At 34.5% G+C, this 15,138-nt stretch overlaps 1 protein-coding gene across 1 annotated transcript; it reads right to left on the reverse strand.

Annotated features, from left to right (window-relative positions):
* Nucleotides 1-7,991: 7,991 nt before the first annotated feature.
* LOC149408220 (uncharacterized) lies at nt 7,992-10,080 on the reverse strand. The gene is made up of 6 exons (XM_089624479.1): nt 10,047-10,080; nt 9,742-9,956; nt 9,336-9,615; nt 9,185-9,247; nt 8,501-8,991; nt 7,992-8,408 (listed from the first exon to the last, which is right to left on the reverse strand). The coding sequence occupies exons 1-6, from the start codon at nt 10,078-10,080 to the stop codon at nt 7,992-7,994; spliced, it is 1,500 nt and encodes a 499-aa protein (XP_089480605.1).
* Nucleotides 10,081-15,138: the final 5,058 nt, after the last annotated feature.

Genomic DNA, 15,138 nt, shown 5'->3' on the forward strand with positions numbered 1-15,138 from the left:
TTAATTGTTTGATTTCTTACACTAATTTAACGCGGACGTTCTAGCAGAATAGCCAAATTAAAATATTTAATTTCAATTTAACCAACAGTTGAAAATATTTGAAAAATAGCCATGGGTTTCTATTAACTGCCAAATTTTTACAAGAATGCCCCTAATATAATTCTCGCTCATTTTACATTTCAGTGTTTAAAGAAACTAAAAAAAATTAAAGATAATCATGTTGATGATTACAATCCCTTAAAATACGAAAGAAAAACCCTAAAAAGATGAAACCATAAAAGGAATTTCTATTTCGAATAAAAATTTCTTATTCTTCCCCACTAAAAACCAGAATACTCACATGAAAATAAATTGCGCGGAATAATAAAAGGCCAAATGTTTCAATTTGGCTATTTTGCTAGAACCAAGGTTTTAAATGTCATTTTCGTTGCTGTTTCGAACCTCTTGATTTACGGAAAACCGGTATACCGATGGAAAATCGAACGAAAAAAATGTGGAAAAGAGCAAATGAAATAAAGTTTTCAATGGAAAACCGACGTTCCGACTGAAAATCGAATGGAAATAATGTGGCAAATCAAACAAATACATACATATATATACATATATATATATATACATATATATACATATATATATATATATATATATAGATACATATATATATATATATGTGTAAATATAGTCCAAATTTCAATCCGTTTCATTTCAAAATTTTTAATCAATTTCATTTAAATTACTTTTAACTCCAACAATTTCATTTCAACATATCAACAAAATTCCATTTCGACATGTCAATAAATAGTATTAAAACTAACAATTTCAACTCAAACTCTAACCATTTCATTTCAATTCAAATGTAACAATTTAAATTCAAATTCTAACGATTTCATTTCAATTCAAAATGTAACAATTTAAATTCAAACTCTAACGATTTCATTTCAAACTCTAACAATTTTATTCATTATATCAACAAAATTCAATTTCAACATGTCAATAAATTTCAACAATTTCATATTCACATTTCAATTGATTTCACACAATCACAATTCCAACATTTCTATATCAACATTTCAATTCATTTCACACAATAACAATTACATTTCAATTAATAAATATTCCAACCATTTTGTATCAACAATTCAAACAATTTTACTTCAGTCATAAACTTACTTGAAAAACAGAAAAACACAAAAAAAAAAAAATCGTCGAAAAAAATGGTGGTTCACCGGAAGTATCAGAAAAATCTAAAATATATATATATATATATATATATATATATATATATATATATATATATATATCATAGATCACAACATTTCAAACAACTTTAATGAAGGATATTATGTTAAAAAAATCAATTTGTAGACCAAATTCACATAATACAGAATATGGGTTTTTAATTTTTTTTTCTTCTAAAAATCGCCGATTTTCTACTTTTTTGGCCGTTTTCTTCGATTCTCTGTAAATTTCATGGATAATATGACGAGTTTGGTCTTTATGCACAACGAAAACAACTGATCATTTCCTATCGAAACGACACGTCGTTTTTGGAGAATTTCGAATGACAAAAAGAGGAAAAACGACATCCATGCTTTCTCCGGCCGTTGGATGTCCGAAAACGGCTTTGCCGGAGAATGTCGGAGAATTTCGTCGGCATTTAAGACCCTGGCTAGAATGTCCTACATTAAATAAGTGTAAGAAATCAAACAAATATTAGAAACAAAATGATTATTTTGAATGGAAATACATTTAATTCCATAAACCCTAAAAAGACGAAACCATAAAAGGAATTTCCATTTCGAATATAAATTTGAATTTTGTTACTAACTAGGTCATCTTAAACTCAAGGTTTGGGATTTAGCCCACGTTTGGAGAGTTTTAGAAAAATAGCCAAGTATATTAGGTGGCACTATAGGTAATGGGTTAAAATTCCATATTTGTTCTTAAATAAATATAACGTGTTTTTTCCTAGACATATCACTTTCTCTCTCTTGTTTTTAATTCGTCACTTTCCCTCTCCTACTTTTTTTTCAAGCATATTTTTTTTTGCATAAAAAATCCATATCTATCTCATACGAACTCAGAATTGAGTGATTCCAAATCCTACAGATTCGTGGCGCTGAGATCTTAAAAAATAGACTCATTGTGTGTGATGAAAAATCATGTTTAGGTTTCCATTTATTTCCAGATAATTTCCAAAAATTTTCAGTTATTTACATGTCTAAGGCAGTAACGTGATTTTTCTTCATCTATGGCACTAAACATGATTTTTCATCAAACACAATGGATCTATTTTTTAAGATCTCGGCGTCACGAATCTGTAGAATTTGGAATCACTCAATTTCGAGTTCATATAACATAGATATGGTTTTTTGAAGTTTTTATGAAAAAAAAATTAGGAAAAAAATAGGAGAGAGAAAGTGACGAATTTGTTAATAGATAAAGGCAAATTAGACTTTTTTTTTTTTTTTTTGCTTATCAATCTGTTTGGCTATATTTCTAAAGTTTGGCAAACATGGGCTAAACAAAAAAATTGTTAGGAATTCTTGCCCACGAGAATATACTTATGTAAATTCTCGTTGAAATTATTAATAAAATAAAGTTTGACATTTATTATCTATTTGAATTGAAAGCGTTATTTCTTAGTTATTGAGATTTATTAAACATTCATTATTCCATAGCCTCTGTATCTAACTGAGTCACGTGCTGGGCACCTGAGTTCGGGCGGTGTGCTAAAACATGGTCGATGACTGATATACGCCTGGAAAACTATATCTAAAGTCATATATGCTGAACACATCGGTGAAGGATGATCACTATGTGGGAGCATTCTACACTTGTGGTAAGCGTACGACTTGGACAGGTCTTGGTGTAGATGTGTCGTTTAAGGACCGTTACGATACACTAATCGAGGCCACTATGATGGTCACAGTGAGACTTGATCTAAATCCTGAAGTGATCATGGACACTGGGTTATGTTACTGAGCTCTTTGACTCATTCGCTAAAAGGCTATTCATGCTAATCACAGCTTATGTCTTGGGAGTATTCTCAGAGCATAATTCGAGTGGGAAATGATTTACAGATACGGAATCCAGCCTTCCTGAAAGAAGGTTAATGTTCTCTCACCTAAGGGTTGATTCCAGAACCGATAGATTGCGCGCACTTTCGAAGTAAGTAACGTTCGAAAGAATCTTTCGCTAGGGAAGCAACAATGCGTAGGGCTGATATGTATCAAGGGAAGTATAACGAAATAAATTGACTTCTCTCGATACGGGTTGAACCTGAAGGATCTTGATCACGAACTGACTATATCAGTGGACACTCGTCACGATGAGTAAATATAATTCTAGTATAAAGGAGAGTTCAGTCTTGGCTTACAAAGTGGAGTATTTGACCAAGATTAGACGAATCGATTGAAAAGGGAAAGGACTATTTCGTCTTTTCCATCGGATTTGTTAAGCTTCTATTACTAGGTCCATAGTCCCCGATTCGGCTCTGATAAAGGCGGATAAGAACTTTTGTATAATAATATTTAGGGCAAACTAGCGACGTAGCCATTTTGAAACATGGTTTTTAGAATCTAGCCAACGTTTGGTTAATTTTGCAAAGTAGCCATTTACTGAAATTTACGGGTAGAAAATTCCTTATTTACCCTTTTCCTTATAATGTATGGATATAAGTACTAGCCCACGTTTGACTACTAAGAATTGTGTACACGTAATTAATATCAGCTGTTTTCACAATTTAGCCATTTAAGATGAGATTCGGCAGAGATTTCTTAAAAATAAAAGAGGAAGCTAAATCTTAATTAATGAATAGGTCAAAATTCAGAACACGTCATGGCATTAACCGTTCAATTTTTGAAATCAAATTTAAAAAAAAAAATAATTGTTATGCGTGTGAAATTGGTATATCATTTAATGCCCGAAAATTCTCTCTCTTCTAACCGTGCATTGGTAAACCCTTCCTCTCTCTTCTAAACCGTCACTTTCTCAAGTTTCCCTTTTTCTTTTTTTTTTCTTTTATCGATTCTCATCCATAAACCAGTACTCCGACGGTCCCAGAAATTAACCCCACGTACCCCACAAAATGGCTCCATCCCGGAAATAAACCCAGTAACCTTTGTAGCTACCCCACAAAGATTCTAGGATAAAAGAGTATTGAAGGCGTCGAAGATTCCAAAAGAGGTACGAAAGATTCTTATGTTTTTTTGGGGCTTTTTTGAAAGCCGGTTTATTTTTGTTTATTTTATATTATTGTATATTTAGGTATATTTAGGTATATTTTCGTGGGTCTAATCTTGGTTTTTTGTCCTGATTTTGTAAATTTTTTTTTTGTATTTGTCGGGTTATTGTTAAATGTGGGTTTTATTTGGGGTTTTTTCGATAAGCTGTTTAGATTTGTTGATGATTTGTTTATTGTATAGTTAGGTATATTTTGTATTGTTGTGTCATAGTCCTGATATGGTATATTTAGGTATTTGTCGGATTGATTTGTTTAATCTTGTAGTGGGGTTGATTTGTTTAATGGGGATGATTTGTTTAATGGGGGTTATTGTCAGTTTTTTGGGGTTGATTTGTTTTGTCGGGTTGTTAAGCTAAATGGTTGTTGGTTTGTTTTTTTGTTTAATTTCCTGTTTTCCAAACACTTTTTGGTGATTGTTGATTCTTGGTTATGGTAGGGTGTGTATGGGTCGATTCTTGCTTAATTGGTTTATTTCGGTTTAATGGTCAAGCAATTGGTTGATGACTTTTTAATTGGCTGAGAATATAATAGTTTAGTTTGAACTATTTATTTTGGTTTATTCTTGAACTGGTAATGATTTGCACTGATAAATAGGTTAATGAGTCAAAGTGTTTATTTTGGTTTATAACGCATTGTGTGAGTGAATAAACAGGAAACAATGGGCAAACGAGGCAGTGGGAGTAAATCTTCAAGGAAAAAGGGCACAAGATCATCAACTAAGGTATGCCCTTATATATAAGCTATGCCATATCTATATCATGCATAAATATACGTAATAATAAATCAATGTATCGGAGATTGGTGATTTTGTAGTGGATCAAGAATTGTGGAACCCAAAAAGAAGAATATGTCAACATTCAAAACTGGGAGTTTTGAAGGATCTACTAGCTTGCCTAGCAACTGATGACCAGAGACGGTTATATCTTGATGGACCATTTGGAAAATTGACACAATTTATTGGTGACACGTTTCCGAAACAGCTTGCACATTTGCTTGTTTTGCATCAAGTAAACAGCAAAAAAGCAAATGAACTGAGATTCAAAATTGGCGGAAAAATTTTAGTCTTCACACTCTTTGATTTTCTCCTCATGTCAGGTTAGTATTTGGTTTAATTCTCATGCACTTGTTAAATTAATGTTTATTTGCGCATATTGGTGTTGTAATTTATGTTATTATTTGATCAAGAATTGTTGGTTTTCATTTGAATACAGGGCTGAATTGTGATGAAATTCCAGTACCAAATGAAGAGAATTTGGGGAACAACTTAGCAGGACGTTTCATGCCAATAAGAGACATGCAATTACCGGGGACTCTCTTAGTACTCTTGAAATCAATCCTCCAAGCGAATGATGAAGAGAGGGTGTCGCTTGTAAATTTGGCTGTAGTCGAACACGTCTTGATGCCGAAGCAACCAAAAGTGTTGATACAGCAAGAACATCTCAGACTTGCTGCCAATCCCGGAGAGTTTGCAGAGTATCCTTGGGGTCGAGCAAGTTTCAATGCACTATGTTCTTCGATGCATAGTCTCTCGATGAAGTTTTCCTCGAAAACTTTGACAGGTTATGATATTGGAGATTTATCCGTTACTTGCATGGGCATACGAAGTGATACCAGCCCTTGTTGATCAAGAATTCACTACAAGAAACAACGACGTGAGCTATCCAAGAATGTTCAAATGGACGTACAACAATAATCCAGATTACGATGATCTTGTTGACAAGATATTTGGTAATGGGGAGGTATGGTATAACTACCTTGTTAATTTCAGTAAATTATTAATTCGTGTTAATACATATTGACTGTTGTTAATTTCCGTAAATGTAGATTGAAGTGCTTACTATAACAGCCACACGGGAAGAACAAGATATGGGTCACACGGAAAGAGAGGTAGTTGATGGTATTCCTGAACAAAACACACCAAGCCGAAAAGGAAAAGAAGCAGTAGGGACTTCAGAGAGGAATGAAGATAGTGATCCGGTGGTATTGGAAAAAATAGAAAATCTTTTTAGAGGTTATGAATACATATGTGTTAAATTTGAAGAAACAGTGAAAGAGGTAAATGATCTGAAACGAAAGCATACGGAAGATATGGAAGAAATCAAAATATTGAAGAACAAAGTTCAGCTCCTAGAGGAAGGACAAAAAGAAACAAGGATTGAGGAGGTAAATTTCTTGAACAATCGAAAAATCTTGTTTACATAACATTTTTATGTATTCTAACATGAGTATTGCGTACACAGATTTTCCAAGATGCTAGTGGAAATATGAATTTTGAAGACATCATGGCTGCTGAATTTGTAGAAGAGGTAACTTTAAAATTGTTATTTTGAATAGATGAAATGTGTTTACTTTGGTCGTTTATTTTTGTAAATTTCTGTATTTAGGATGATGGTGTCGAGGATAACGACAATATCAATTACGAAAGCAATGTCAACGAAGTTGAAAATCCGGGGTCCTCAGAAACCATGGCTGAAGTAAGTATATCCCCAACATGCTAAAAATGAGTGTCTCTATTGTTTATTGAACATGATAATGATTTTTCTAATTGTGTTTTTATGCGTAGATAAAAAAGTGGACACCAGATAAGGAGGCAGCTGCTGCAACACCAAAGGATGCAACCAACCAGACAGATGAGATAACACCTCCGGTAAGTATTCAACATTTTAAAACTTTAAAAAATATTTATTAATGTTTGGCAGTAACAAGTCTTGATATAAATAGGGTGTAGAAAAACTGTCACCATTATTCGGAAGTTTAAAAAGCGCTCAACATTTGAAGCAAGTAAGTGTGAAGTTAAACGAATTAGCCCAAATTAACCGTAATTAACGCTCCGGGTTTAGATTAACTGAAATTAACACAAAGTTTGATTATATTTACAGGCAGAGGTTACGCAGTTAAACGACGATTTAGCATTTATGATAGACAACATAAATCTTTTTGGTGTTTCGATTGACTCTAGAACTGAGAATCTTTCTCAGGTTCAACCGCAAGAGTACATTCAAGCTGTTGCGCCAAAGAGGTCAGCTAGAATTGCCAAACTTCAGACTGAGCCATCACAAGACTATGGACGGCCAAAGCGGGCTACAAAACCTTCAGCATTGACAAAGACACCTTACACTCAAGAGAAGAAGACGAAAAGAAATGAAGGAGAAGCAAGCAGCCAACCAAGTTTCAATTTGAATCTTGATGATATTTAGACTATTATGTTAACTTAATATATTCTGCTACTTATGGTCTAGTTTTTGTGATTTCAAACTATAATAAATGATCTTTATATTTAAGGTCATTTGACTTGGTTTTATTATGTAAGATTAGCATTAAACCCTTCTATTTTGGTTTGTGTTTATGATAGAGATGTTAATTGATTTCTATGAATTAAATGTGCTTTCTATATGATTCCGGAGATGGTTTATTTATGATAATTACGTATAATTATTTTTTACTTGTGTTTTCATTGTAACGTGTAGAAAGTAATGTGTATATACATAGATGAGGAAAAACAAAATACATAAAATAAACAAAAGATAGATAAACGAGGCTTATAATAAACGATTAAGGTGACAAAATTAACTGAAATCAACCAATTGAAGTTGAATAAGGTGTAACATAGTTTACAGAAATAAACCAGGTCTGAAATTAACAGAAATCAACCAAGTGAAGTTCAACTATTAAAAACCAAACTGAATTGAAAAACAAAAATCCAAAACATGGTTGTACCGAAAATGAAAGAAAAAAAATAAAATAACTACAATTTGCAAGAACGCTTATTATGTCCCGCTCGTCCACATTTTCCACATCTTTGATGATATGGATGAAAGGTCTCACTCTTAGCACGATATCGCTTCAGTTTCGGTCTTCCTGCTTGAACTTTGTGAATTGGAGGATGAATTAGTTGAGCTTCGGGAGGTAAGACCCAATCTCCGTCATGTTCAATTGGGTTAACGTCCATGGAATACGTAGCAACATTACCCTTTTGTGTGTAATATTGAGGTATAAAGTGCATTGGCTTGAGATTCAACCTCCACAAAGCAGCAAAAGCATGCGAACATGGGAACAAATCCAATTGCCAAACACCGCATGAACAGGTCTTGTTGGCAACGTCAACAACCTTGTGAATAACCCCGTCGATAACTTCAAACTGGTCGGCATTGATCGGCTCCACCTGGACAGTGATAAATTTACGATAATTAACAGAAATTTACAAAATGCATGGAATTAACAGAAATTTACTGAAATTAACACTGTGACGCTTACATTCATAGTACGTGCATCCGCTTCAGCCTTCGTGAAGAGGTTTAGAGCTTTACCAGTAAGTCCAGATACCATGAGAGGGATTAAATTTCTTTTTTCATTAAACCACCGTTGTAGCAAACTTCTAAAGCTCAAGACAAGACAAGCTACGGGCCACCCCCGAGCTTCTTTCAAGACCGAATTGAGACATTCGGAAATATTGGTAGTCATCAAGTTAAACCTTCTACCAGGAAACATGCACCTTGCCCACAATTGTGGATTAGCATCATCAATATATTTTTCAATTCTAGTATTACCAGCCACCAACAAACCCCTCCAATACTCATATTGTTTAACAGTATACGCCTTTGCACAGTTATAAAACAAAGGTTGTATGTATGATTTCCCAAATTTACTCTTCATGTTAGACCACAAGTGTTGCATGCACCGCCTTGGGAATAGAACTATTACGATCAGAAACAAAAACCATCTCATCTCGAACACCATATGCATACCTTAATTGAGATAAAAACCAATGCCATGACTTATCATTTTCAGAGTCAACAATTGCCATGGCCAAGGGAAATAAATGGTTATCTCCATCTTGGGCGGTAGCAAGCAATAAAGTGCCACGGTACTTGCCTTTCAAGAAAGCTCCATCAACCGATATGACCGGACGACAATGTTTCCATCCATGTATAGACGCACCTAGGGCCAAGAAAAAGTACTTAAAATGTTGTTGGTCATCAACCACGATACTCGTAAAAGTACCTACACACGTTGAAAAATAAACAGAAATTAATTAAAATAAACCAGAATGTATGTGTAAATAAACCAAAATTAATCGCATTGCCATTACCGGGATTTGTTTGTTTTATCATTTCAGCAACTATAGGCAAGTGCGAATATGATTGACTGAAAGAACCGCGAATCTTTGTTAAAGCTTCAGCACGCCCTTTCCAAGCCTTAAAATAGCTGATTTCAACCTTAAAACGTGTGCGCATAATATCAATAACACCCTTTGGTTTAATGGAATCAGCTTGATCACCCATGAAATCTTGCTTGACCATTTTGCTAATCAAATTGGATGAACATTGTCTGTTTGTTACCGAAGAGACGTGACTGTAACAATTATGAGTCTTCACAAAAGTACGAATAACCCAAAGCTTTGATTCACGACATACAGTTGCATTCATTTTCCAAGGACAATTTGAAACCTTACAAATCAAGTTATAGCGCGAATTGCTTGATCTAGACACTCTGACCTCAAAATTATTCCGAACGGCAAGTACGCCAAAAGCATCGACCATCACCTCTTTATTGATGAATAGATCATTAACATTCAAATCAATGTTCATCGGGAAGTTGTCGACATCAACCTGACCAAAAAGAGTCAGTTTTGAATCTTCAGATAAATCTTCTCCGTCGTTCGAAACAACTGCATGTGACTGACTAAGCCTCTGTCTCTCAAACGTTAAAACTGAGAAAATATACAAAAAAAAACAAAAAAAGTTCAAAACGTTACAATAATCTAGAAGACATATTATTGATGATTTAAGAATGGACATACTTGATTCAGACAAAGAAAACTGAGAACCATTCATGATGCTCTTTCGAATAAATCTGTGAAACAATATATTCAGCGTTAACATGATGTTTCAAATGTAAAAAATTACTCATTTTCAAAAAATAAACCAAAATAAACCATTCTCACCAGTGAAACGGCGATAACAATTCTTAAACACGAGAAAAAGTGGAAAGGGACGTTCAATTTAAGGCGGAACGAAAACAATTCAAATTTTGAATTGCGTAGCAAATTAGATCCAGTGAATAAATGTGAGCGACATATTTCATAATTTTAGCTTTAAAAAAAACAAATCTAATCCCTAAAAAATGGGATATCTTCCAAACTGAAGTAACGTTGATATATTATTCTCCTTTCCATTAAATGTGGCTACAAAAAAGGAAGGTCAACCACTTGAGTTGCAATTCCGTGAATAAAAATAATTAATACACGGAATAAATGTATAAACCGAATAAAAAAACAGAATTGGCTATATAACTCGGACTCAAACGTGGGCTAGTCATTTTGGATTGAAAGGAAGGCTAATATAGTAAATACAATCTTACATAAATATGCCACGTCATCAAAATTGGCTAGATTCGAAAAATAATGGAAACGTTGGCTAGTTTACAATTGCAACGTTTGATGTGGCTTAGATTGACTAATTTTTCTAATGTTTATCATTATTCATCTCACTTGCTGTAATTATGATTGAAAGCATTAATTCTGGAAAATGGGTATTCGCAGAATTAAATAAATATTTATGGTAGAATTGTTTATTTATTGTTTGATCAAGTAAATAAACAATTATTAATTATTTGTTTATTGTTGGACCAAGTAAATAAATGATTGATTGAGTTTTAAGCAATTGGGTCTTGCACACATGGAAAAGTCGAATTAGGGTTTTGGCACTAGGAAGTTGCGCAAATCACCTTGGCCGTAGGCCATCAAGTTCGAAAATTTCAAAATTGGTATTTACCAATATTTTCTCTTTAGTTGTTTAAATAAAGGAGAGAGAATAATATAAGATATTGTCATATATTCTCTCCTTATTTAAAGGAAAGTATTTAGGAGAATATATGAGAATATATTTAAAGGAAATAATATATTCTCCTTTATTATCTCACTAAATAAAATATTCTCTATTTAAATAGAGAATAATATCCCATAGATATTGATATGATGGATGAGAGAAAAAGTAGGATTCACTTGTTGAAATCCAATGGCCTAGATTTAATCCACTAGTGTGAACACAATAAAAAGAAATAAAATATTCTGGAAGATTCCATGAATATCTCCTTTTACTACTATAAATAGGGGTTCATGAGAAGGCAAAAATAAGCAATTAATTTGAGAAAAATTCGTGCATCCTAGCCTTCCTTGGCCGTGCACTTCTGCTTCTCTTCCCCTCGGAAATTCGTTTCCATTCTTAGTAAAATAAGAGCGAGATCTCGAAACACCTAGTTTCGTGATCTAGTGAGATAAAGACTGTGCCTACACATCTTTCTTATTCGTCTCGGAGATTACGTTTCGGAAGACTAAGGTGTCATCCTCGAGTCCTTTATCAAGACGACGCAAGGAGTACGCGATTGGTTTAGGAGCGTTCTGTAGCTGAACCGAAAATCAATGTAAGTATTCGTTTACTCTTATATCGGTTGCTTGACATATATGCTCTCATATAAGTTTAATTAACGTAAATCTAGATCTTGTCATATAATCAATGAATTAATTAGCTCATGATTAGCGTAATTAATTATTTTTCCGCATTAATATGGTTATATGGGGGAATCATCCCCAACAAGTGGTATCAGAGCTAGCCGATTTACTTAATTAATTGATTCGTTCATGTGATTAAATTTAATATGGTTTGAATGAATTTATAATTTGATATGAAGTTCATGCAATTCAATATATGATTATGTGATTTGTGATTTGTGGTTGATCGTAGATTTTTTGATTCTCGTTTTTCTAGTTTTTTGTACACCCGAAATTCAAAGGGTATGGGATTTTTCGTAAATATTTTATTATTATTATTGTTGTAATCCGACGAGCGACGTTCTTGATCACGGCGATCGGTGAGAGACGAGACGGACACACAACGAAGAAGCATGACGGACGAAGAAAGCCTCAACGACTACGCCACAAGAAAACTTGTCACAAAATTTTGTGACAAGTCTTCGTGTCGGGCCATGCCCTCGTGGCGGCGGCGGTCCGGTGCAGCATCAAGTCTAATATTGACCTAGGTCAAGATTAGAGGATTCGTCCGGGCCTCAGCCTGGAAACCCTAGTTGGCCCACGGGCCCACTCATTTAAAAAAATTAGAAAAATTAAATAATTTGATATTGATTTATTTTTCTAAAGGACATAAGAATGGGCCCAATTGAATCCATGGGCCAATATGATTGGGATCATCTTGATTTATTTTTTAAGAGTCAATTAGGATACGATCAACACAAATCAAACCATGCTTGCTATGCTTGTTTATTTAATTGATTTGCCATGCTTGTATGCTATAACTTAGATCATGTATCGTATGTTAATGGTTGTCATGAGCTTTCATTCATTAAAATTATCTAATTGGATTAGCATAGTTAATTAATGAATGAGTTGAACGGATCGGAGAGCTTTGTCACCAAGCCGATAAGAGACTAAGCTGAGAGGTACTTAAGAAGACCTAGTGTCTCACCTTCTCTACTGGGAGCTTTTCCATGAAGGAATACTATTAGGATAATCAAGACTAGAATGTCACAATTTTCCTAATCACTAAGCTATATCGAAACTTATTGTTTTTAAGGGTAGCTTAAAATCACTCGAGCTTTTAATATGATTTAGTAAACACGAGTGTATCACCTAGATTAAAGTTAATGCTAGGAAATTAAAATACTAAAAGTATATTGAGTCTTAGGCCTCCAACATTGACATAACACCGTGAGGATGAAAGATCCCCTCGTGACCGGCGGTTTTCTAAACATGGTGGTCAGTTCCATTCGGAAGGGCTTTTCTGATTCCAATACCAAGGTTGTGTCTCTGACGATAGGTTGGGGGGGGGGGGGGGGGGTGTTGATCTCTGCGTGTACTAGTTACGCTAGTGCGTATGGGCTAAATTTCTTTCACTGAAATGTTGGGTCGACTCATGCATGAACCAACCGGTGGTTGCTCATGTGGCCAACGATTCCTATTAAAATGGTAGTTAGTGAGCATAGTTATGAAGGTACATGTACTATGATTGTTCACTAATCTGAGATGGTTCTCATTTTCACTAGGTGCACTCCGTTACGTCACCAGAGTGAAACGGACTGTGACTATTAGTCGAATTACCTTGGAATATAAAAAAACTGGGTCTTTTAAATCTTTAGTATTTTTCCCCGTGCTTATGCATTATGTTTTTTATTTCCTAAATTTATATGATGAATGTTTTTTCTTTTCAATAGTAATTTATGTACTTGTATTTTATTAATTTCAGCATGACTTCGAATTATAATCTCTTGAAGTATATTATGGATAACAAAATGAAGTCTGGTGAATGCGCAGTTCTCTATATGAGAAACATGTCGGATTGGATGAATCAAGCCGCCTTTCGGGGCACAAAGATTGATGAGGCAACTCGGGTTGAAATTATTCTGAATTCACTCGCCGAGGAATACGCCGACTTTGTCATTTACTTTCGTTGTTTTGGCCCGGATTATAAGATGACGAAGTTTCAAAGAGAACTTCTTTCTTGGCGTGATGGTTTGATAGTGTATGCTTACCATCAGGTGCAACCGAGTTTGGCACCACAGCCTCGTCCACCTTCACCAGAAGATTTACCATTAGAGAATGTTCTCGTAATGGAAAAGCCATCAGTTATAGTGATTCCTGATGATGATGACATCAGCTCTGAGTCGTGTGAAGGTAATGTACCATTTACTCACTTACATGTATTAGAAGCATTATATGCTGGAGATTCTCTCTCGTCCTGGATAATTGATTCGGGGACAACTAATCATGTTTGTACAACCTTACAGGTGTTTGACTCGTGGGAGGAACTGAGGGGAAACGAACTACAGCTTAGAGTGGAGAACGGAGAGTCCGTCACGGCTAAAGCTTTAGGAATAGTTCGATTCCGATTTGGAAATAAATATTTGATATTAGATTCAGTTTATTTTATACCTGGGTTCTGTAGAAACCTAATTTCAGTTTCTGAATTACTTAAACAAAATTTTTCTTTATCTGTGAATGAGAAAACTATGGGTGTTTCTTTAGATGGAAGAATAATATGTGATGCCTTATTATATGATGGTTTATATGTATTAACTCCTGAAAATAAATGTTCATTTAATGCTGAAATGTTTAAAGTAGCTAAACCCACATCTAATAAGAAAATTAAACTGTTTAGTGATGAACAACCTATTTATGGCACTTAAGACTTGGTCATATAAATATAAAGAGGCTTTCAAGGCTTGGGCCGTTGAAACACCTTCAAGTGGGAACTCTACCTGTTTGTGAATCTTATATTGAAGGAAAAATGACCAAGCGATCTTTTGCTGGAAAAGGATTAAGAGCCACCGAAACTCTGCAACTTGTTCACTCTGACGTCTGTGGACCAATGAGTGAAGCTGCGAGAGGCGGTTATGAATACTTCGTCACATTTACTGACGACTATTCTAGATATGGTTTCATTTACCTAATGCAACGAAAATCTGAAACATTTAGTAAGTTCAAAGAATTCATGCTTGTGTTGAAAACCAATTGGGTAAGACTATTAAGACCTTTCAATCGGATCGGGGAGGCGAGTTCTTAGACACTGAGTTCACCGATTACTTGCTTGAGCATGGGATTGAGTCGCAATTATCGGCTCCTGGTAACCCTAAACAAAATGGGGTTGTTGAAAGGAGAAATAGAACTCTATTAGACATGGTAAGATCCATGATTAGCTACTCTTCACTTTCAACATCTTTCTGGGGTTATGTATTGAAGACTGCCATGTATATCTTAAATCAAGTTCCTTCAAAATCTGTATCTGAAACACCCAAAGTACTATGGAATGGAGCACCTGAAGGTTTGCGTCACTTCCGTATTTGGGGTTGTCCTGCTCATGTCTTGAAAAAGAAATCGAGCA

This window comes from Urtica dioica, chromosome 1, assembly GCF_054948205.1.
Source record: "Urtica dioica subsp. dioica isolate 48M chromosome 1, U.dioica_male_clone48M_v1_H2, whole genome shotgun sequence".
Classification (NCBI taxonomy): domain Eukaryota; kingdom Viridiplantae; phylum Streptophyta; class Magnoliopsida; order Rosales; family Urticaceae; genus Urtica; species Urtica dioica.

What these genes read in the sequence shown, in the direction of transcription:
- LOC149408220 (XM_089624479.1), bottom strand. Translation starts at nt 10,080, where the DNA reads ATGAATGGTTCTCAGTTTTCTTTGTCTGAATCAA. An exon ending in CCGTTCGGAATAATTTTGAG is followed by an intron (nt 9,616 to 9,741) that starts GTCAGAGTGTCT and finishes ACTTTTGTGAAG; the next exon opens with ACTCATAATTGTTACAGTCA. An exon ending in GTACTTTTTCTTGGCCCTAG is followed by an intron (nt 8,992 to 9,184) that starts GTGCGTCTATAC and finishes ATCTCAATTAAG; the next exon opens with GTATGCATATGGTGTTCGAG.